We start from the raw sequence: 21,048 nt of genomic DNA, 5'->3' as shown, positions 1-21,048 counted from the left end.
CTCTCTCTATTTACCAGCTTAGAAAATGTAGGTAAAGCACCAGACAGAGACTAAGATGGTGAAACGTCTCAAGGGAAATTCTTACAAAGAGCAGATTAGCTCATGGCATTTGTTCAGCTCAGAGATGAAGAGACAGAGGGGGCTCTCATCACACCCTGCAGCTTCCCTTAAAGGCAAGGGGAGATGCTGATCTTCTCTTCCATGACCAGTCAAAGAACCTGAGAAAATGGAATGAAGTTGTGTCAGGGAAAGTTCAGGCTAGACATAAGGAAAAGATTTTCACTGAGAGGGTGGTTGGCCACTGAAAAACACTCCTCAGGGAATTGGCTACAGTGTCAAGCCTGCCAGAGTTCAAGGAGCATCTGGACAATGCTCTTAGTCACATGGTTTAGCTTTAGACAGTCCTGTGAGGAGCAGAGAGTTGGACTCTATCCTTACGGGCCCCTTCCAACTTGAGATATTCTATGACTCTGTGACTCCCGGGTTGTCCTCAACCTTTCAAGTAGACAGAAAGAACACAAAGTGAGCAGAAAAGCCTAAAATGGCAGCCTGGGACTGCATACGTCTGCCCCCTGCAAGGAGCCTTGGAAGCCTTTGAAAGGAGGTAGGATAAGCTGGCATGAAATGGTGTATTCAGAGCCAGTTCAGAGGAGAGAAACCACTGCCTTGGACTCAAAACCAGCAAACAGGTGCTGTGCAGTGCCTGCCTACCTGCCTGCCTCTGCTGTCTGTCTCCTCTCACCACATGTGCTTTCTGTGTCAGGTTTCTTGCAGTTTTATTCCTGTCAACCGGCCAATGGATCTGCTGAAGAGCCAGCTGGAGTCCGCGCTCCCCCATGTTTCATCAACAAAATTGCCAGCTTGTTCTGATTCAGTATCTTTATTGTTGTTGATGAGGCTAAATGAATCAGAAAGAACACGGCTATGTATACAAAATACAAATTCAGAAACCTCATCCTGATGCGAGGAAATTTTATTAGTAGATCAAGTGGAGAAGTCTGCTGTGGAAACAGACAGAGAGCACACACAGAGCTCCTGAAAGGCTGCTTCCCCCAACCCTACACGTTTTATTGGGCTTGTGTGCTACCTCCTAATGACATCAAATCTTCCAGCAGGAAAACAGAGTTTTAGATCTGATTAAACCCACGCTAATTTACTGTGGGGTTGTGACTCTCCTGTCTTTGGATTCTAAATGCAAAACCTTTTAATGAGTCTTATAAATGTATCTCTAGATAAAATTCAGAATCCATGCAAGAAAACCTGAAAAAAATCCTCCCAGCTATTGAAAATACAGAGGTTTCAATTAATCCCATACTGCTTGTATAATTTTTCTCCCTTCCATATACTCTTTGTCAGTTTTTCACGGGAGAAAAAAAAAGCTTTTCCTGAGAGGATTTTTACTAACTAAATCCAAGTTTCCTTAAATGCCTTATTAAACCCACCACCTATGGCTGCTGGCACTGCATGACAGAAAAAGCTGTTGTAGTTTCAGCGTGGCATGTGGGAACCACAGACTGCCAGGCACTGGTTTTAACACTTCGGGTGTAAGCTTGCATCTCCTCTCTAACTTATGCTAACTCACTTTAAGGGTGCTAAATTTTGTGTTTCAAAATGCATTAGCTCTTTGTCAAAGGGCACTTCATTACTTCTGGCATGCTTAACATTTGGGAAATGTTTGGCAGTGATTGCTCTTGATGCTTCAATTCAGAAGATTTACAGGAAATATTTTAATATGGTTATGAGAAAAGCAAAACTGGAATGTCAGAATCAATTATGCCAGAAAGGACTTCTGAGGTCATTAAGTCCGACTTATGTCAACCAGGCCATGGCATTGAGCGCCTTGCCCAGGGTTCTCTTGAACAGCTCCAGGGATGGTGACACCACCACCTCCCTGGGCAGCCCCTTCCAATGTCCTATCACCCTTTCTGTGAAGAAATTTCTCCTCGTGTCCAACCAAAGCCAGCAGGGTACGAGCCTGCCTGGTGCCACTACTGGCTGTGGTCACTCTCTGGGCACCCCAGGATGAGAGGAGAGTCTTAAACCGCACCAGAGGAGGTTTAGGCTGGACAGGAGAAGGAATTTCTTCATGGAAAGGGCGATCAGACACTGGAACGGGCTGTCCAGGGCGGTGTTTAAGGAAACACCGGACGCGGCCCTCAGTGCCCTGGTGCGGTGGACGCGGTGATGCTCAGTCCAAGGTTGGGCTCGATGAGCTCAGAGGTCTTCCCCAAGCTATTTGATTCTGTGACTCGGAGCCCGCGGGCTCCGACGCGGACGGGTGGCTGAGTTACGTGCGGGCGAGAACACGAGAAAAACGTTAATTTTGGGGCGACCGCCACCCTCGGCCCGCGGCCGCTCCCCCTCAGAGCGCGGCTCCCGCCCGCCCTCAGCGCCCGCCCCGCCCCGCCGCGCGGCACGTGACCCCGGGGGGAGGCGGGCGGGGGGCGCGCGCTCTGCACCTGTCAGTCAGCGCGTCACTTCCGCCCGTCGCCGCCGCTGCCGTCGGGGACCCCCCGCTCGCGGCTCGGAGCTCGGAGCGGCTGTGAGGGCACGGACGGCGTCGGGTCCGGCAGCGCGGCGGCCGCGGCACACGGCGCGGGCAGCGGCCGGCGGAGGAGGGCTGCGAGGAGAGCGGAGCGGCGAGGAGAGGCCCGCGCCGGCCCCCGGGGTAGGAAGAGGCGGAGGAACCTGCTGGTGGTGCTGAGGACGGCGGGGAGGGCGAGTCACCCGGCAACGGTGAGGGGCGCGGGGCGCATGCGCGGGGGTCCCCGCTCGGGCCGCTCGGTGTCACGTCAGGCTTCAGGAACCTTCTGGCACCGGCCCGAGCGGGGCGCGGGAACTTCCTCCTGCCGAGCTGCTGCAGCCGCTCGCGCGGCGCTGTCAGGAGGCGGGAGCGTCTCCCAGGCTGATCCGGGGGCACCGCGCCGGCGGCGCTGACAGCCCGGCTCCCGCAGGAGTTGTGTGTCCGGGCTGCTCCCTTCTCCACGGAGCGGCCGGGTGCCCCTGCCAGGGGGCTTGGCGCGCTGACAGCATCAGCCTCGCAGCTCCCTGACGGCCAGCTTGGTCCCAGAAGTTGGAAGAAGGGCAGTCACTCAGTCCCTTTGGTCACGAAGGCAGCGCTGGCATTAAGTACGCTGGGTCATGGGCTGAACGCCCCAGCCTGTGACCAAATGTATTTTCCGAGGGGTTTGCTGCTGTGGGTTTCCATTGTTCATGGAAGCTCCTTAGGGATTTGAGTGGAAATGTTTCTTGCTATCAAAAAGTAGCTTTAACATGAGATATCCCAGTGTTGGGGTGCTCCTTCAAGGTTTGGAAAAATACAACAAAACCTCACAACAAAAAACCTGCCATCACATACTGCAACGCCAGCTTTTAATGCACAGCTCTCTTATTCTCAGCTTCCTTGGTCTGGCTGCATTTTGAGAATTTTTTACAAAATTTCTTACTGCTGCCAGGCTCAAGATGGGGAAAAGAGGTAACAGATGAAGAAAGTAAATACCACGTAGTAACTCTTGCATGTTAAAAAAAAAAAAAGAAAGTGAATACATAAAAAAATACACAGTTGTTTATTTTTTCTTTGACATGTGTTCCTGAATGTCCCCAGGGATGGAATTGTTAGTTTGTGAATTTAGAACAAATTGTTAAACTGGATTAGCATTTAGGTTTGAAGTTTTCCTGTCTTCCATGCAGTTTAATCTGCAGCATAAAAAGAAAAGAAAGCTGATTTGTTGGATTTGTTGGCTTATAAGCAGTTTAGCTATTTCGTTTTTTTTTTTTTTACTGCTCATTTCTGTTAAATTGCTTTGTGTGTTCTTTATTGCATAGACTTGAAGATATTTAGAATCTGTTTTAATATTCTTTGTCTGTATTTTATACATTGTTTGGCTCCATAGGGATTCTTTCCTTGTCTCGACTATGTAACAATGAGGAATTAAATACCTCTATGTTTTGAAAGCATCAATCTGGAAATTTACAGTATTGTTTTAGGAAAACCAACGAAGTAGAGTGTCCCATGGTTACATTTAAGGAAGCTGACTCGGAGAGGCTCCTGGTAGCTTTTAATGCTTGCAGATTTTCACATGAACAACATGTCAAAACATCTGAGTTTGGCAAATGATAGTTTTTATCTACTCTTTGTTAGTTTGGGCACTTCATTTTTGTGTTGCTTGGAACACTGGAGGATCTTCTCCCACTCATTAAAAGACTTAATTTAACATTTGTCATGTGTGGCTCATACCCTGAGAACCTGTGCAAGCAGTGAAGCATTGCTTTCTAATGTACATAATGGCATATTTGCAAAAGCAGGTGAGGCTGAAGAAATATTCTGTGTGTTTGGAACAGACATCAGAAAGTTTTGAGTCTCTTATTGCTGTGTGGGAAGGCTTTATGGGTTAGGGTTTTTTCCTTTTCTAATACTCAGCCTTTTGATTGCTGGTCATAGGTTACAGCTGAGCAGTGATGCCCTTTCCAGGGCTCATTGGAAATGAGAAAAACCTGCCAAGTCTGAGGAGACTTTTTTAGTTTGGATTTTTTTTTATTTTTTTGTGTGGTGGTTCCCTTTTTTTCCCATCCCCCACAAAAGAAGCTGTAGCTACATGGAAGAGGAAGTGCTGTTGGTAAGAGAATGCTTCAAGTTTTCCTCTAATTCCATGCATAGCACCAGGTTAATCTTACTGTCATATTAGCACACAAAAATCTGGTGGCCATTTAGGTGGGAGTGAATTAACTACGTGCAGGGCAGTTCATCATTTGCATCTGAAGGATGGGAAACTTTTTAAACTTTTTCCTTGCATTGCGGGCCTAGTTGTATATTTATTGATCATTTCAGATGTGAGGACTGTTACTTAAGAACTGAAAAATAACACTTTATCCAAAACATATGAGGAGGAGATACAGAAGTGAAGGAATATTAAATCTTCTGTGAATGGCTACGAAAGAGGGAGGTTGTTACTTGTTATGCAGTTTGTAAAGTGATGGCTCTATCAGTTTTTCAGCAGAGGAGCTCCATGTCTCTTGTCAAAATTGGATTCAGGCAGAGAATACAAGAATTTTACATTGTTCCCTGGGAAGTTAGTATAATTGAGCAATTCAATCTTGATGACTATTATTTTCTGTAAGGTGAGAGATTTTACCTGAAAAAATTTTGTTTGAGAATTATTAGCTATCTCAAGGTTTGGTAAATTCAAATTTATCTTCACAGTTTGTACTGGCTTGATAGCCAGCTGTTAAGATTTGTGGAAGTTCAGTCAGTTCAAGTGAATTCTGTGGATTTTTGCACCCTAAAACATAGTGTATTTGTTACTGCATCTTCTACTAGGCTTTTTTTTCCTGTAGAACTGATTTGTTTTGAAGTCTTAAAAACATAGTTTAGAAGGTCAAAACCTGTTATGTTTGCAACATATGGGTGGAGTCGTTCACTACAAGAAATGGGTGATATTTTGCAGACCCATGTTCTGATTAGTGAAACTAGTTCTTTTGTGATACTAATATTACTGTGATAATAATAGTTCTACTCTTGTGATCTTTCTTCCCTGTGAATGTGTGAAATCCTGTATATTTGTCTTAAAAAAAAAAGAAAAATATGCTGTATGAGCTTAGAATACAGATAAGGGCTTTATGTTTGTGTTCAAACAGCTTGTAACAAAGACTGTGGTTGCAGAGGCTTTTTCCTATAGAGAGGTTTAAGTGTTTTTTATTTTCTTCACTGTTTGGACATTTCTAAGGACATTTGGGTGGGGCATCTGCTGGATCTGAGCCCTGTATCTGGTGGGAACCCTGCACTGATTGTCCAGGTTCCAGTGCCGCTGGCAGCTCTCCTCATGTGTCTCTTCTGTTCAGTGTTCCCTGCAGTGTGTTAGGATTAAAATTTGTGCTCAGCTGTGTAGGATAATAATACATGGACAAAACTGAAAAGGTGAGAGCTGGAATCTTATGAATGTGGTTCTTTCTTCCTTTATACCCTTTTTAAAGTGTGTATGTTTGAAAGGTTTTCTCCCCTTTCTGCTGAACTTTACATTTAATGAAATCTTTTGTTGTCTTGGCACTCTAGAAATATAATCAGGTTAGTTAATTTTAGTCTGCAATGTAACTCTTAACCTTATGATTTCAGGTGATTTTTTAATTTAGTCATAATCAAGTTTTGATGGGAGACCTCAGTAGCAGACCTTTTTTTTTTTCCGGTCTTTTTTTTTTCCTTCCCGATCTCTTGAAATTCAGAGAATCATTGCTGCAGCATTGAACTCTTCGTTGAAATGTCTTTCTCCTGCAGTGGGGGTGCTGAGCCTGTCTTTTATTTTGGTGGCACGTGCTCAAGGTTCTGACAGGCAGTGTTTTGATAGCAAAGGGGCTGTGAACCATTTTGCCATCTTCTGAGTTCCAGTGTGTATTTCTGCTTACCTGTTTGGGAGGGGAGGAACAAACTGATGATAAATATGTGTAATAGGATAACTTATGTATAATGAATTAAATGCATTATATATTTATAGTTTGCTTTTTTGGTGTCTCTGAGATAGCTTGACTTTTGTTCCAAAGTCTGTTTTAACAGCAGTGACAATTATTAAACTGCTTTGGTTTTATAAGGTGAAGCTTGCAAGTTGCATAGTTTTGCTGATAATTTCTTCCTGTCTGTTACTTTACTGGACTTTTATAATGCCATTGCACCAAGGTTCTGCATTTGATGCAGGGGCAATGAGATGTGTGTGGTTGGTGGAGTAGAGCTTTGCATTGGGGGGTGGCGAGTAGGATGAATGTAATTAGCTGTTACACAAGATACAAAAGCCTTTTTATTTATTAACTACTCTTGTTAAGAGTGTGATGGGATCTGTGTGAGCAGGAAGTTTCTTTAGAATTCTGCACATGTGCATTGGCAGCAGCAGATGAGAGCAAATCTGGCAGTATGTGGTGGTGGGTGTGAGGCACTGAGCAAACATCTACTTTTTCTGGTATCGCTGATGGTTTTATTTTCTTGCTACAATGTAGTTGGAGGATTATAAGTTGCTGTAATGCTGTTAAAAAGCCTTTGGATTTTATCTAGTAAGTGAATATAAAACATTATTTTTGCTTATCGTAACCAGCTAACATTTTGATGATCTCTCAGCTTTGTTCTTTAAAAGTGTAGAATTTTTTTAGGCTTAAATCAGTCACTGTATTTGAGGTTTTTCTAATACATAGGATCTGTCTCTCGTGAAAGTCCGTGAACGATGGGCTTTTTCAGGGACAGTGTGATCAGGTTCTGTCAACTGAAATTGTAGACTAAACTTTAATGACTGGAAAATAAATACTAATCAGTATTATGGTTTATTGGCTTGTAAAAGAAAAAAAAAAAAAACCAACAAAAAAAGCAAAAAATTCTATTAGTTTTAGTTATATCTCTTCCAGAGGAGTTTTCATGAGGTGTTTTGTTTCTTTCTTGCATGGAAAAGGCATAAAGGCTTAATTTGAATTGTTCTAATTTGTAAATTAGAAGGCTTGCTGCCACATTCCCAAGGAACAAAAATTGCATTAGAATTGCATTCCACTAAATCTTATGTTGTATTTTTTGTGCTTCTACTTGCTGTGTCAGTATAACCAGTATTTTGTCAGTTGAGTGGTTTTTGAGACTATCTCAGAAGTGCTGCTGGCAACCGATGGAGAATTTCTGCTTAATAGCATTGAGGTTTAATGTGTGTGTGAATGCACATGTGAAGGCATACACAGGCAAACAGTTCATTAATTAAAGAGCTGGTGTTCATGCTTCTGCTGACTCCTTTTGTGATTGTGTGTAAAACTGCAGTGAGCTGCTTTCCTTCTGATTCCTGCTTAACCAGAAAGCAAACAGGGCTCTGAAGAGTTGGGGACTGTAATGAGAAACGAAGGGAGCAGGAAAGTCACATCTGCTTGAGAAGATATTTATTCTAACATGGATTCCTTAAACACTGCAAGTTAAATTTTGTAGTTATACCTAATTTCAAACAGTATGCCTTAATGGGGATGAGGATTGTGTTCTTAAGAAGATCAGCTTATTAAATTTAAAATAATAACTGAGCACAATTGTCTGATTTGCCAGTCTAGACTTGTGACTAAAATACCTCTTGATAGCTGATTTCACGGAGTCAAAAAGAGGAAATCTTGCTTTAAGAGTCTATTTTAAGCTAATCTTGCTGGTTTTAAAACTTTTATTTTAAATAATTATTGTTTTGACTACTCAAATGTATTAATAAATACTTAAATATGATTATTCTTTTTACATGGAGGATGTTCTGTGTCTGTTCAAGCACTGGCACATCTCTACATGTCGTTTACTGTACTCTTGAGACAAATTTGCCCTTTTCTGTGTCCTGGCTTTGTGGTAGAGTTCTGTTTGTGGGGTTTGTTTCAGTTTGTCTTTTGTATAAATTTACTCCAAGCCATGTCCCCTCCCCAGCCTGGCTGTCTTTTCAATTTTGTCTGGATTATTTCAAACAAGCAAAAGACTGTTTTTACTTGTTAGCTGAACAAAAGCTGAAAATCAGATGAGGAAAAGCTCTTTTGCTCAAAACCAGTTCATCCATTGGGAATGCTCACAGTAATTTGAGTGTACAAATGGCATAAAAATCAGTCAGTGTTAATTTTTGCAGTTCTGGCATAACATTACAAAAAGTCAGTTTCCTTTCAGCTCAACAAAACTTAAGAGTACGGTCGAGAGTGCTGGTTGCCGTGTTTTGGAGACAGAAATCAATGTCGCTCGGCAGCTGCCAAGTGGCTCTGTGTGTTCTGGGTGAGCTGGAGCACAGAGGTTTCCCAGGGAAGGCTTCTTGCCTCTGGGTGATGTCATGAGGAGATGATTGCACGAGGAAAGTTCCTGTGATTCCAGCTTGGAATCTGGGTCTTAAGTTTCGACCATCATTTAGAAATTCTTCTTAGAAAATCTGTTTAAAATTTGATCATTTTGAACTTAGCCAAAAAAATAAATTATTTCTTGGGATTTAACAGTATGTTTGCTGTAGGCATCCAGGGGGACATCACAGGTTTTGTCTAGCTGTAAGTCATACAAGTAAACATAATACATTATTTTTCTTCATCGAATATAGAGGAAGAAATCAAAAATTTTGAGACGCTAATGTTTTATGTGGAATTTTATTTGTAAATAATTGTTGCAGACAAGGAGCATTGATCTCTTTGTATAGGAGGATGTGTATGTGATCTGTTAGGACCCAGTTTGCAGGAATGCAGTGGTTCACAGGGTCATACCACTGCAGGCTGAAAAAGCCAAAAAGTTGAGGTGTGTGTTTCCTGGGAAGCTGGGACAGGCCATTTTGTTGTTTTTTTTTTTTTTTTCCCTATCTAAAAATCTTAGTTAGTTTTTACTTTTATGTATTAAAAAAAAAAAAAAATACTCACTGGTGATATTTGCTAATGCCACAAAATAATATATTAACAACAGAGCAAAACAGCAGGCAGTGTTAGCTTTGGGTTTGTTTCAGAGACAATACGAATTTCTTGCTACATATAATGACCAAATAAAAGAATTGCTTAAATGGTCAAGACTTGTGGCAGACATTCTACACACAGAATTAATGTTTTCATTCCTATGGCATAGTTTCAGTTTGCAGCCTTTCTTTGTTTATTTTTACTTGTTGCTTCATTCCTTTGTTTTAAGGAAAGGTGGTGGAACCCTGAGGACTTTAATTTCAAATGATGCCCATATATTATTTGTACTTCAGTCATTAATGTAAAAGCTGAACTACATGTAAGTCTAAATTTTCATGTGTATTCCTCAAATATTAACAGTTAGCCATGTATTCTGTGGGGTTTTTAGTGGCATTTCATGTGTGGGTGTAAATACTTCTCAAGCTGCTGAGATAAGTGAATGCTATTATGATGGCAAAATGAAGCTTATGGTGCTGTTTTCCCAGCAGACTCAGTGAAGAACTTTCCTTAATAAAAAAAAGCAAACCAAAATTTTTAAAATAATACCAGAGAGCACTGAAATCGACAATCCAAAACAAAACTCTGTGTTTTACCCTCATTTAAGATGTTGGGCTCAACATATTGCAAAGGACATAGTAAATTTTTTTTCAGTCTCTTGTAAAATTGTGGTGTAATACGGGGTTATAATAAGGTGTATTTTTACTTTCCTGCGTTTATGTTTTGTAGAGCATGATTGTAGCTTAAGGATGTTTTTAAATGTTTGTAGTAACAAGGAGGGGAAGTAGATTGAAAAAAATGCAACCAGAATGTTTATAATTAAACTCAGGCTAGATAGTTTTCTTTTGTGTGGGTTTTTTGTTTTTTTTTTTTTTTTTTTTTTTTAGTTGCTTTTTTTTTTGTCTTTTTCTTAATAGAACTTGTGAAGCATTTAGGTTATGAAATTGTGAGGGGGAAAGCATGTGCTCAAAAGGATCAGGATAATATGGGCAAAAGAAAGAGTTGACTAAGTGGGTTAGCTCCTGTTTGCTGAGTTGTTTGATTGGGGCAAAAAAAAAGTATTAAAAAACTCCACAGCATTGCTTAGAATTTGTAAAAGACTCTGGAAATGATCCTGAAGGTTACAGGTCCTGTCCTAGTTCTCATATGTGTCTGCAGTGACGTGCTGCACTTCCTGAGTTAAGGGAGGGCAAGTGGGAAAGCTTCTGATCCATATAAAAAGTGGAGATAAAATGTTTAATTATTAACAGTTTTTTTACAATGTTGGAAATAGCAGGAAATAAAACTTGCTGAAAGTTGAATAACTTTCAGAGTTTCTAGCTCTTTCTAGATTTGGTAAATGTCAGATTAATTGTATCACAGCCTGTGAAGATACCAAAGCCTGAGCTAAAAGGGAAAAGACTGAAATGCTCTGAAAATAGATGGTCGTGTATAATATATTGAAATGTGTGTAAAAGTGTGTGTGTGTGCATCTGAGAGGGTGAAAATGAGCCTTTCACTAATTTTTCTAGGTGATAATAACCCATATAAAGCTTTCTTCAAAGTATAAACCTGGGTTGTAGATCCGGTTTTGCTCTAACAATGAGACAACCAGGCTGTTTCAACTTCATTCTTATGTTGCCAAGCCAGTTAAAATAGAAGTCTATTTTTTTTCTTTTTTTCATGCCTCTTGAATGAAATTAATATTCAGGCAGCCTGTTCATCTGGTGCACCTGGCAAAAGTGGCTGAGCTTTCATGTCAGTGAACTGAGCACAAAGTTGCCTCTGCTGAGAAAGCTGGGCTGCAAGATTGTTCATTTGGTGTGGAATTATAAAGAAGTGGTTACTTCTAATTTGGTCTTTTTATTAGGTGATGTTTGTTTTGAAGGTTTGTTTGTTGGTTTTAGCAAGTCAGCCTGAAGCATTGTGGCAGATCCATCAAAGGTTTTCTCCCAGCTGCCCTGAACCCCACAGCTGGCCAGTGTGAGGTTTTCTGGTTCATTGAGGACAAGCTGACTTTGGTAGAGCTTGAGAAAATAGACAGTGTGCAACTTCATATTTTAAAATTTGCTGTATTGGGATTGATTGAACTCTACTTACATGCAAAGATTATGTTGACTTTCATTTAAAATACCAGAATAATGAGAAAAATGGCTGTACAAGGCCTCCATAAATTGTATGGGGGTCGTGAATTGCAACTGCTTCATTGTTGGAATCTGATGGGATCTTTTAGTAACCAAGAATTTGCAATAACAGATTTGAATATGATAGGGTAAAAAAAAAAAAAAGTAAAACCTGTTGACTAGAATATAACCCTTCATTTTCCGATGTCAGCTCACCTGGAGTCCTGATCTTAGACCAGGATTCACTTGTGTGCGACTTAACAGATTTACAACCTGTGTGTAATACAAGGCAATAGACAATTTAAATACTTTTAAGACTGAAATATTTTTTCCTCTAGGTCCCAGTGCAAGAAAATGCTGAGGAGGTAGAAGCAGTCTTATGTAGAGCTTATGACCAACTCCCTTAGCACATGGAGGCAGTTTGGGGAGGGTTGGGAGCGGGAAAATGCTTTATTCAAACTACTGAGAGTACTCTGGGCTCTTGTTGTGATAGGGTAATTAATGGTCTGGCATTTTGGTACTGAAACCAGAGGGCTTGGTTGTCAGGAATTTGCAAATGAAGATAAAGTTTATTTGTCCTGATGTGGAACAGAAGCAGGAGCTGGTGTGGGAGAACAAAGGGAGGGAAGGTACTTATCTCCAGGCTGTCATATCAATCTCCAGTTATGAAACAAGAGGTTTCAGTGAATTTTTTGAAGCTGTGGAAAGCCTCTTTATTATCTACTTTTGGTGATGAATGTTGTGGTTATGTGTATGTCACAAGCTTGTTTTGCCCAGTCACAGTTGCTTGAGTTTATTTAGAGCAGGTACTGCTGGAGATCAAGGGGCTGAGGTGACTCTTGGACTGATTCTGGGCATTACATTGATTCCACTGTGCCATGAAGCTGCAATTTGAATTTTTAGTGCCACAGAAAATCATAAAGGCGATTTCCTGTAGTTGAGAGGAGAGAGCTGAGAACATGAAAAATGTCCAGATAATCTGGATTCTAAATAAAAGGTGGCAAAAATGTGAGTGGTTCTATGGAATCTGACATGGGGGAAATTGCTTCCTGTATCCAGACTTGATGATCACTTGGACTTTGAACTGGCAGTTAGGACATGTAGTCAACTTCCTGGAAAATATGATCAGTACCATCAAAAACTGATTGACTGTAAAGGTTCCTTAGTTAGGATTTTGGTTTGGATCTTGCTGTTTAAATATGTTGTATTAGACCAGTGCCTGAGATCCTTCTAAAAATTTCATAGCCATTAAATATTTTAGTATGGTAGGTACTTTAAAACACTCTGTGTAACCTACTTAGCCCTCCTTGATTCTTTGGAAGAAGATTGAATGAGTCTGCAAATTATTTCATAATTGTTGAGACTTAGATGTCCCATGCTAACTTTCACTTCAGATTTGGTTAACTCATAAGTGAAAAGAGGGATTTGCTGTTTGGGGGGCTCTCTCATAAGCTGTGCTAATGTGGTCTTTATGCTTTCTTGTTCAGAACAAGAAACTGATGATTTGACAAGAATTCCTGTAACGTGATGTTTGGATTCCTGACTGAGTTTAAAACTGTTGAAAGCTTTATGATCTAATAATATTTTCCTTATTTTCAGATTAACTGCTGAAGTACTGATCGAGTTCTGCTATTCTTCAATGAGGAACTACAGGCTGATCTTTTGCCATAATCTTAAACAACCATAAATGACAAAAGAATGCTTGGTCAGTGAGGGCAGCTGGCGCAGAAAGCGTTTTTCAAACTCGGCTGTTTAAGTACTCTGAGGTGGGTTTCTTAACTTGTTTTGCTGGGAAAAAAAAAAAGAAAAGCAAGTGTGAATTTTAGAATGTCTAATCTATTAGAATTTACCTCTTGGTAAACAGAGAATTTTAGTTTGGTTGTAGTGCTTTGACTAACAGCATATACTTCATGTTCTGTGTGCCAGCTTCTCTCAAAGTGACTGCATGCATTTAAGCAGCTATTTTTTCTTTTCTTTTTATTATTTATTTTGAAAGGCCAGTTTTTTCTTTGCTAGAAGAAATATTTTGGTTTTGACAGGATTACAGCATGACTGATTTATACTGCCCTTTGTTATCTGTCTAGATTCTTTATCAAGAAAAGACTTGTAAGTGAAGCTCGAGCTTCTGCATGATAGAATGGTATCACTGAACATCTAGAAACTAGCTTTGGGGGTTTTCTGTTTAGTAAAAATTTTAATTTGATGCAGGTGTTGAAAGCTTTATTATGTACACCAGAAAATGCCAAGTATATTTTAAAATTATTACAGTGCAGTTGAGAATCACAAAATACTTAATAATTTCATATAATTGAGACTTAGGCTTTTGGTTTGGTGTGATCCACTGTTTCATTTCCTGTTGAGAGGCTTTTGTATTGAGTTCTGAAAGCCCAACTACTAAATACTGTCAGAAAAAGTACTGAGGAATCTACCAAAATACCTTAGAACTTAACTAGAAATGTAGTAACTAGAATTTTGTGCATTTTCCTTGCTGCTATACGTATTCTTCTCAGTCCTCTGTTGAGGGCTGGACAAAGCACCACAGTGATAGTCATTTATTGAGTTAGCTGTGTTTGGAGTCATTAGAGAACTGTCCATTGAGGCAGTGAATGGATGGAGACAGACTAGAGAGTATTTGCATTAGGAAATTAAAACACTTTGTGTTACAGATTAATGCTTTCAAAAACATACATTGAAGTGGGCTTTTGGTTTTAATTTCTCCTATTGACAGAAAAGACAGCTTTGATTTTTGGCTGCAAAAAGATATGAGGAAGAGCTCCTCCCCTTCCTTGAGTAACTGCAACTCTGTTCTTGCTAACAAAATATTTGGAATTCCACTTGATGAGCTGCAGCAAGAAGGGCAACCAGACAATGAGGTTCCATTCATAGTCCGCCATGTCGTGGACTATATTGAGGAACATGGTATGTATCACCTTGCTTTATTTAAAATAATATATTTCATCGTTACTCTTACAGAATAGATTGTGGGGTTTGAAGAGTACTTGTTTTCTGAAGTTAATTATTCAGCTGAATGCAATTTGGTTGTTTTGGGCTACTTCCTTTCTTTGCTTCTTCTGTTATGTGTATCACTATTTTCTAGCCAACAGTAATGTAGTCAGCTCTGCAGGGCACCTCATAGGAACTGCTGAGGTTTAGGTACTGCTAACATTTCCCTTGTTATTTTATTGTTAGTGGGCACAAAAATGTGTGTGTTGGGAAGAGAACTGCTGGAAGTCGTGCAAAACTGTTATCCAGAAAATGTTTCAGTCAGTATGGAATTGTGCATAGCTGATTATTGGTATTTTTTCCAATATATTTGTCCATACCAGAGCTAAAAGTTTATTTCTGCAATTTTTTTTCTGACTCAGGGGGTCTGGAACAAGAAGGACTTTTCCAAGTCAATGGGAATGCTGAGACAGTGGAGTGGCTCCGGCAACGATATGATAATGGAGAAGATGTGGACCTGGTTAAGGAAGCAGATGTACCCTCAGCTATTAGCCTTCTTAGGTTTTTTCTTCAAGAACTTCCAGAGCCAGTTATTCCAGGCAGTTTGCACATACATTTGATGCAACTTTCTCAAGGTAATAACTCTTTTTGATTCAGTGTTTTTATTTTATGATTTTAAGAGCAAAAAGTATTGAATTGAGATATGTAGTTCCACTAAGGTGTTTTTGGTGCTCTGTGTAATAGTGATAGTACTGCTGTGCACTTTGGTTGCAATGTTATCTGTCAGGATTGGAAATGGGACTGAAGTATATTCACTTGGTGTGACAGCAGAATTCCCTTCTATGACTGTAAAATCTAGTGTGAAAGTTGTTTTTTTTCCTCCCATCTTTGAATAGATCACTGTGGATAGGTTTACATATGGATTGTTTCTAGGATGCAAGTCCCCATTTAGTTTCCTTTTGTTAAATATATAGAGAAACTTCACTTAAACTTGCAGCTTATTGTCTTTACTGTCTTTTTCAACGTTATCTGTAACAAGGAAATCAAACGACATAAACACTTAAACAGTGTTTTCAGATGCTAAAATGATACTTCTGATTTTCTCTAATTGGGTTTTGCCTGTCTGATAGACAGATCTCAGTTAGTTTTCAGAATTACATCATCAGCTGCATTTGAGGCAGAGGAATTACTTAAAGACCTGCAGAAGGTGGCAGTAATTGTTGACCCGTGTGTTAGTTCTGGTTTTCTCCCTCTTCAGCGGTTCTTCCATATCATTAGGTCAGGCTTAGTCCTCAGGATACCTTCATTACACAGCAAAGTGTGGCCTGTGTGCCTCCTCAGGAGCTCATTGCAGTCTGGTGGTTCCTCAAAGACAGGTGATTTGGCTAATTGAGGTGTGAATGTGGCCATCCCAGTGCACGTGTGTGTCCCACAAGTGCGTATCCCTGCTTTAGTGCCAGAGGACTTCGGTTAGGGGTAAGAGCGTTCTGCCTTTGGGTCTCTGGTTGGATTGGTTAGACAAAACAAGGAGATGTGCATGTTCAGAGTGGTCTGATTATCACCTTGCTGTGGTCCCTTCCTTATAAAAGTCTACATAGTTAAAGTACTTTTTAAAGCCTTTTTTTTCCTGTTCTGCTTCCAAAGTGCATTTCTAGAGTAAGAATTGTCAATTGTTCATTTTAATGTGTTATGTGTTTAGACAACCATTTTCTGTGCTTGGTTGCCTGTATTCAGCTGCTGTAGGTGTTGACTGTGTCTGAGCAAATGAAATCCTGCAGATCCTCCTTAGTGTTCCTGTACATGCTCAACAGGGAATTTACTCACTCTTTGCTTTGATATTAAAGACTAGGATGTCTCTGCTCTCTCATCTAGAGAGGCAGAGATGGTTCATCATCTTCAAACATGCTTTTCCCTCTCTAACTGATCTTAGAAGAGTTTTCAAGTGTCTGAGTAAGAAAGGGAGGCCTCTTTGTATCAATTTTTCTCCCATTTTGCTTTCCTGACATTTCCTGTGTATGAAATTTCTCAGGTACAAACAGCTGTAAATTCTCTGAACCTTGCTGCCTGTAAGGCTGATGAGATAAATAAGATTTATGGGGACATATTTTGATGAAGAGTATAGTTAAATGGGGTGAGAATGAGGAGATTTTATGGTGACCCTTTCTCAGATCTGAAATTGAATCAGCATGCTTCAAGCTAAGCACGTGTGAAGATGATTACATTGAGATAGCTTGGATTTATCAGTTAAGTAATATAAAAGCAGGTAGAGTGCTGAGAATGGGATGTTTGTAAAGGAAAAGGTGTCAAAGCAGCTTGTCTGCCAGAAGAATTTAAGAATTTAAGTAGATGGTAGTTAACTCACTATCTGGAACTGTTGCTGTCTCTAGAGCTCTTCTGTGAAGCAACTGTTATGTAACAACGGTAAAACAAAATCATACAGTTTGCCCTCTGAAATCAGGAATTTGAGTGGGCATTAATTGGGGAAAACGTGCAGAAGAGAATGTGGTGGATAATATTGAGCAAATGCAAGTCAGTTTCCGTGTTTTAGGTTGTGGTTTGATCAAATCAGTTGTCTTTTCAGAAATAAGTAATTGTTAGGCAAAAAGCTGATTACTATCAAATATGAAAAGATACCTTCTTTGTGACTAAAATGTTTTTATTACTTTTTCAGATTATAATAATGAAGATGAATTTGGAAGAAAGTTGAGGTTCCTCTTGCAGCAGCTTCCACCTGTTAATTACAGTTTGTTAAAGTTTCTGTGTAAATTTTTAGCTAACGTAGCATCGCATCATGAAGAAATTTGGTCAGCAAGTTCTTTAGCTGCAGTCTTTGGCCAGGATGTTTTTCAGTAAGTTAATTATAAAAGTTAATTCACTGTTTCTGTGGGAATTTGAGTGTCTCTCTGTAGTTTAAAGTCATTCCTGGTCCCTGAGAAACAGTAACAAAGTGCACAATGTGTTTCAGGCAGAATCTTTTTCTGTTTCCACCCACTCTCTCACTCCAGTTTGGTTTTACAATTTTTGCTAAGATTTAAACATCAGCTTGTCTCTGAGCTGTGGCATGAGAAACCACTGTTTTGATTGTTGCATTTCTGTATTTATTCTGAGGTTCAATTATTTTAGTAATAGTATATAAGGCTACTATTTGTAGCAAGAAAACAGTTCTGGGAGAAGGCTGGTAAAGTACCAGCTTATACTGTTGTTTCCTCTGCACAGGAAAATATTTGACTTTTAAATATTCCTCATGAAAAGTTAATTGACTAAATAGTTGCTAATTCATTTTAAAATATAAAATAGTATAAAGCTTTATGAGGCAGTAGTGGGAAGGCATGCTTAAAGTTCTGTGTGTTCAGAATGGGTAGGGGATAATGGTGTGAAGTGTAGTGCTTAGTCATAGAAGACATTCAGAGGTGTTCTTTGGGGAAATGTTGCATTTAGATTTTTAAACTAAAACAGTGTTGAAATCTTTAGCATTTACACAGATGTGGAGGATCTGAAAGAACAGGAAATAGTTAGCAGAATAATGGCGGGACTTCTGGAGAACTACTATGAGTTTTTTGAAAATGAAGAGGAAGATTTTTCATCTACTAATGATTTAAGCTCAATAACTGAGCAGGTAAGACTATTTTGAATGGCTATATGTTACCACTTACCTGTCTCTTATTCACATTTATGTTCATGAAAGATTTATTGAAATAGAGTTTCTTTAGTGTGACTTAGATGTTTCTTGCAAACTATCAAAACCTGGCATTTTCTTAATTTTCTTAATGCTTGTGAAATTCTTGCTATTGTAGTAAGTATAGCTGTGCTATGTAGAAAAATACCTAGGAACTAAACCAAGAGTGATATCTTGCCCAACACAGACACTACTATAAACAGCTTTCTAATTACCAATTTAGGAATGAAGAACGACTCTGTTGTTGGTCTTGGTCAAGAGTATTTCTAGGTGTGTCTTACAGGAACATGCAGGGTCTCGCACTCCACTTGATGATGTTATCAGTGCTGCTTTCCTGTGCCAAAGTTTTTGAATGCTGTTTCTGATTCTAAGACTTGAAAATGATGTATTTTCTGTAAAGAGGAAAAAGGGGAAAAATAATCAGTTGCTAAGGTAGGTAAGAAAGAGTGCTGAATTTTACAGCCGATCTAACAAACCCCTCCTCTAGCAAGACAAGTAAGGCAAGTACTGGGGCAGTTGCCTGCTTCCTCTTCCCTGCAGTAGGTGTTGGTCTGGTGTGCCAGGCTGGGCAACAGGTTCTGGAGTGAGCAGTGTCTGCTGTGAGAGCTCCTGGAGCAAATGCTGCTGCTCTGCAAAGTTCCATGCAGGAATCTGTCTGGCACTGAGAGCTGCCACAGCCCTGCTGCATGCAGGGAGCTGCTGAGCAAAGCTGGGCTGTGACTCCTGCAGCTGGAGGCTGGCACTGAGTTGGGATAACTGCTCTGTAAACCAGAGCTGCTCTGTGCTCTCATGCTTTGAAATTACTGCCTTGGCTGTGCCTTGTTATATGTTTCAGCAAAAGGGTTTCCCAAGTACAAAATCTGTTTGGTGTGTGGTTTTGTTTGTTTTTTTCCCTTAGTTGGAGGGCTGCTGGGTTGTCCCTTTAATTTCGTGGTGTCTCCACCAGATGTCAACAGTGCACTTCTGTCAGGCCAGTGCGGTGGGGACAGAAGGGCTGCTGTCCCTGCAGGGCACAGCCCCGCTGGCAGCTGCCCCAGTGTGTGGGTGGGCTTGCCTTTGCTTCACTGGCACATCCTCTTGCAATTACAGAGGAAAATCAGGGATAAATACATTTCTTGCCTGGAATGTGGTGCCGTATAACATGTTGCATCCCTTTTAAAAACTAACAAATATCTTCTCTCTGTCTTCTGTGTAATCTTAAACTTCTGAAGTTTCAATTTTTCTCAATTTAGTGTTTTTGTTTTACACTGGTGACAGATACTATAAAGCATATTTTCTTGAGGCTGCTGCTTTAATTTTTGAGTTTGCAAGATTGGGAGATCAGTAATCAATCACAGTGGCAGCTTGGGAGTCAATCACTTTTTTCTCTTTACCTTTTCATGTTTTAGACATAGTTGCTTTTTAAAAAATGAAGTTTACTGCCTTGAGTTACCACTTGGCTGTATTGTTTTGCTTTTTAAATTGGCTGTATTTCGCTGCTTCAGTGAAAACATCTGTGTTTGGAAACAAAGAATCAAAAATAGACAAGAGCACAGAAACTTTGTAAGTGTTCATTCTGAGCTTTGAAGTTTGGGTTCATAGACTTCTGTATTGCCTTCCCTAGGAGGGTTTGAAAATGCTTCTGATACATGAATAAGGCTACTTGTGGAATAGAGGAGAATTATCAGTTTTGACATAGAAGAAGAAATGTTGTGTAGTTCATTATTTCAGTGTGGTTGGAATTTTATTGTTTCTTCATTCTGCTTGTGTTCATTTATGGCATCAGAGGTGCTTTGTGCTTTTCAGTTTTTGTCCAGTGTTCAAGAGGAGCTTTTTAATGGTGTAGAATTTACAGTTTTACTTAAAAGCAAGTCTAGTGTGCCTTATTTTTCCTAAAATTGAAAAGTATTCTCCTTCTTCATGTTACTTTCATACCTTTCATGCTCTTTTAATTACCTGGACCTCTTGAAAGGAACTTTTCAATCCCTTAACTTTGATTAAATGTTTTTTAGATCAATGATCTCTTGGAAGAAGAGGAAGATGTAAAGCTTGAGCAGTCGGAAGAACTTCCAGAGGACAGCTCAGAGAAACCTGTTGAAAGGCCAGCTGTGGTGCATCTAGATATGACAGGAAGTCTCTCAGATTCCAGGAATGTTACAGCGTCAACAAGGTAACTTGGTTCTGCCGTGGAGTTTGAATTGTAGTTTATTCTGTCAGAGAGAGAAACTGCCACACTTTTGAGATAAGTGTTGGTGTCTACAAACTGGAGATTTAGAAGTAGGTGCAGTTCTTATAATAGTAAGATGTGGCTTAAAATAACTGTTCCTAAATTCAGCAGAGGAATGCCTGTAGGAGCAGATCAGATTAAGTATGGGGATTTATGCAGGGATAGTTAAAAAGAGCATATTTTAGTGAAACTGTAAAGTGGTATTTAAACAGTAAATTTTACAGCAGAAATAAAAAGAATCTGCATACTGGTAGATCCAAACCTCTTGTGTATCATCCTTCCAATGGGAAATCCTGGGGCTGTTTCTTGTCACGTGGTGCTGGAGAGCTGCAGGCAGGTTTGGAAGTTTCAAAATGCGATACAGGCAGGAATGTTGGAGGGTGACCCAGCTTTAAGAGCAATTCTCATAAAAGAGTATGTAAACATAAAATCTTACTTTCATTTGAGATCTTATTGGTGCTGCTTAATACACAGATTTATATTTTACTTGTTTGTAGTATGCAAGGTTTTATTGTTAAGTCTGCTTTACTTGTACTTAGAGTTTACATTCTACAGATGGTGAATTTTACCTCTTCCCCTCTGCAGCATGTGTTTGGTATGGGCATTGCATGTAAGAACTTGTAGGGATGAGTGAGGAGGAATCTATAATAAAAATGTGACTTAAAAGCAGAAGAAATGCAGGGGAAAATCACAAATATAGTAATGCAGTAACAAGTAAGTTACTGCTTAAGAATGGA

At 39.9% G+C, this 21,048-nt stretch overlaps 1 protein-coding gene across 7 annotated transcripts in view; it reads left to right on the top strand.

The window, feature by feature from the left end:
• The first annotated feature begins 2,471 nt into the window (after positions 1-2,471).
• FAM13B (family with sequence similarity 13 member B) overlaps positions 2,472-21,048 on the top strand; it is a 44,763-nt gene continuing 26,186 nt past the window's right edge. Inside the window, exons 1-7 of one of the 7 annotated variants that reach the window (XM_068205825.1) lie at positions 2,472-2,736; positions 13,086-13,252; positions 14,215-14,405; positions 14,852-15,064; positions 17,101-17,278; positions 17,901-18,045; positions 20,097-20,254. In XM_068205825.1, coding sequence (XP_068061926.1) covers positions 14,249-14,405; positions 14,852-15,064; positions 17,101-17,278; positions 17,901-18,045; positions 20,097-20,254 — 851 coding nt within the window. In that variant the 5' untranslated portion in view covers positions 2,472-2,736; positions 13,086-13,252; positions 14,215-14,248. Of the gene's footprint in view, positions 2,737-3,072; positions 3,197-3,322; positions 3,476-5,833; positions 5,915-13,085; positions 13,253-14,214; positions 14,406-14,851; positions 15,065-17,100; positions 17,279-17,900; positions 18,046-20,096; positions 20,255-21,048 lie in introns of those variants that run through there. The other 6 variants (XM_068205820.1, XM_068205819.1, XM_068205824.1 and 3 more) reach the window with 6 other exon arrangements.

Source organism: Anomalospiza imberbis, chromosome 15, assembly GCF_031753505.1.
Source record: "Anomalospiza imberbis isolate Cuckoo-Finch-1a 21T00152 chromosome 15, ASM3175350v1, whole genome shotgun sequence".
NCBI lineage: Eukaryota > Metazoa > Chordata > Aves > Passeriformes > Viduidae > Anomalospiza > Anomalospiza imberbis.
The sequence above is the reverse complement of the archived record's forward strand: the minus strand, read 5'-3'. Positions and strand labels throughout refer to the sequence as shown.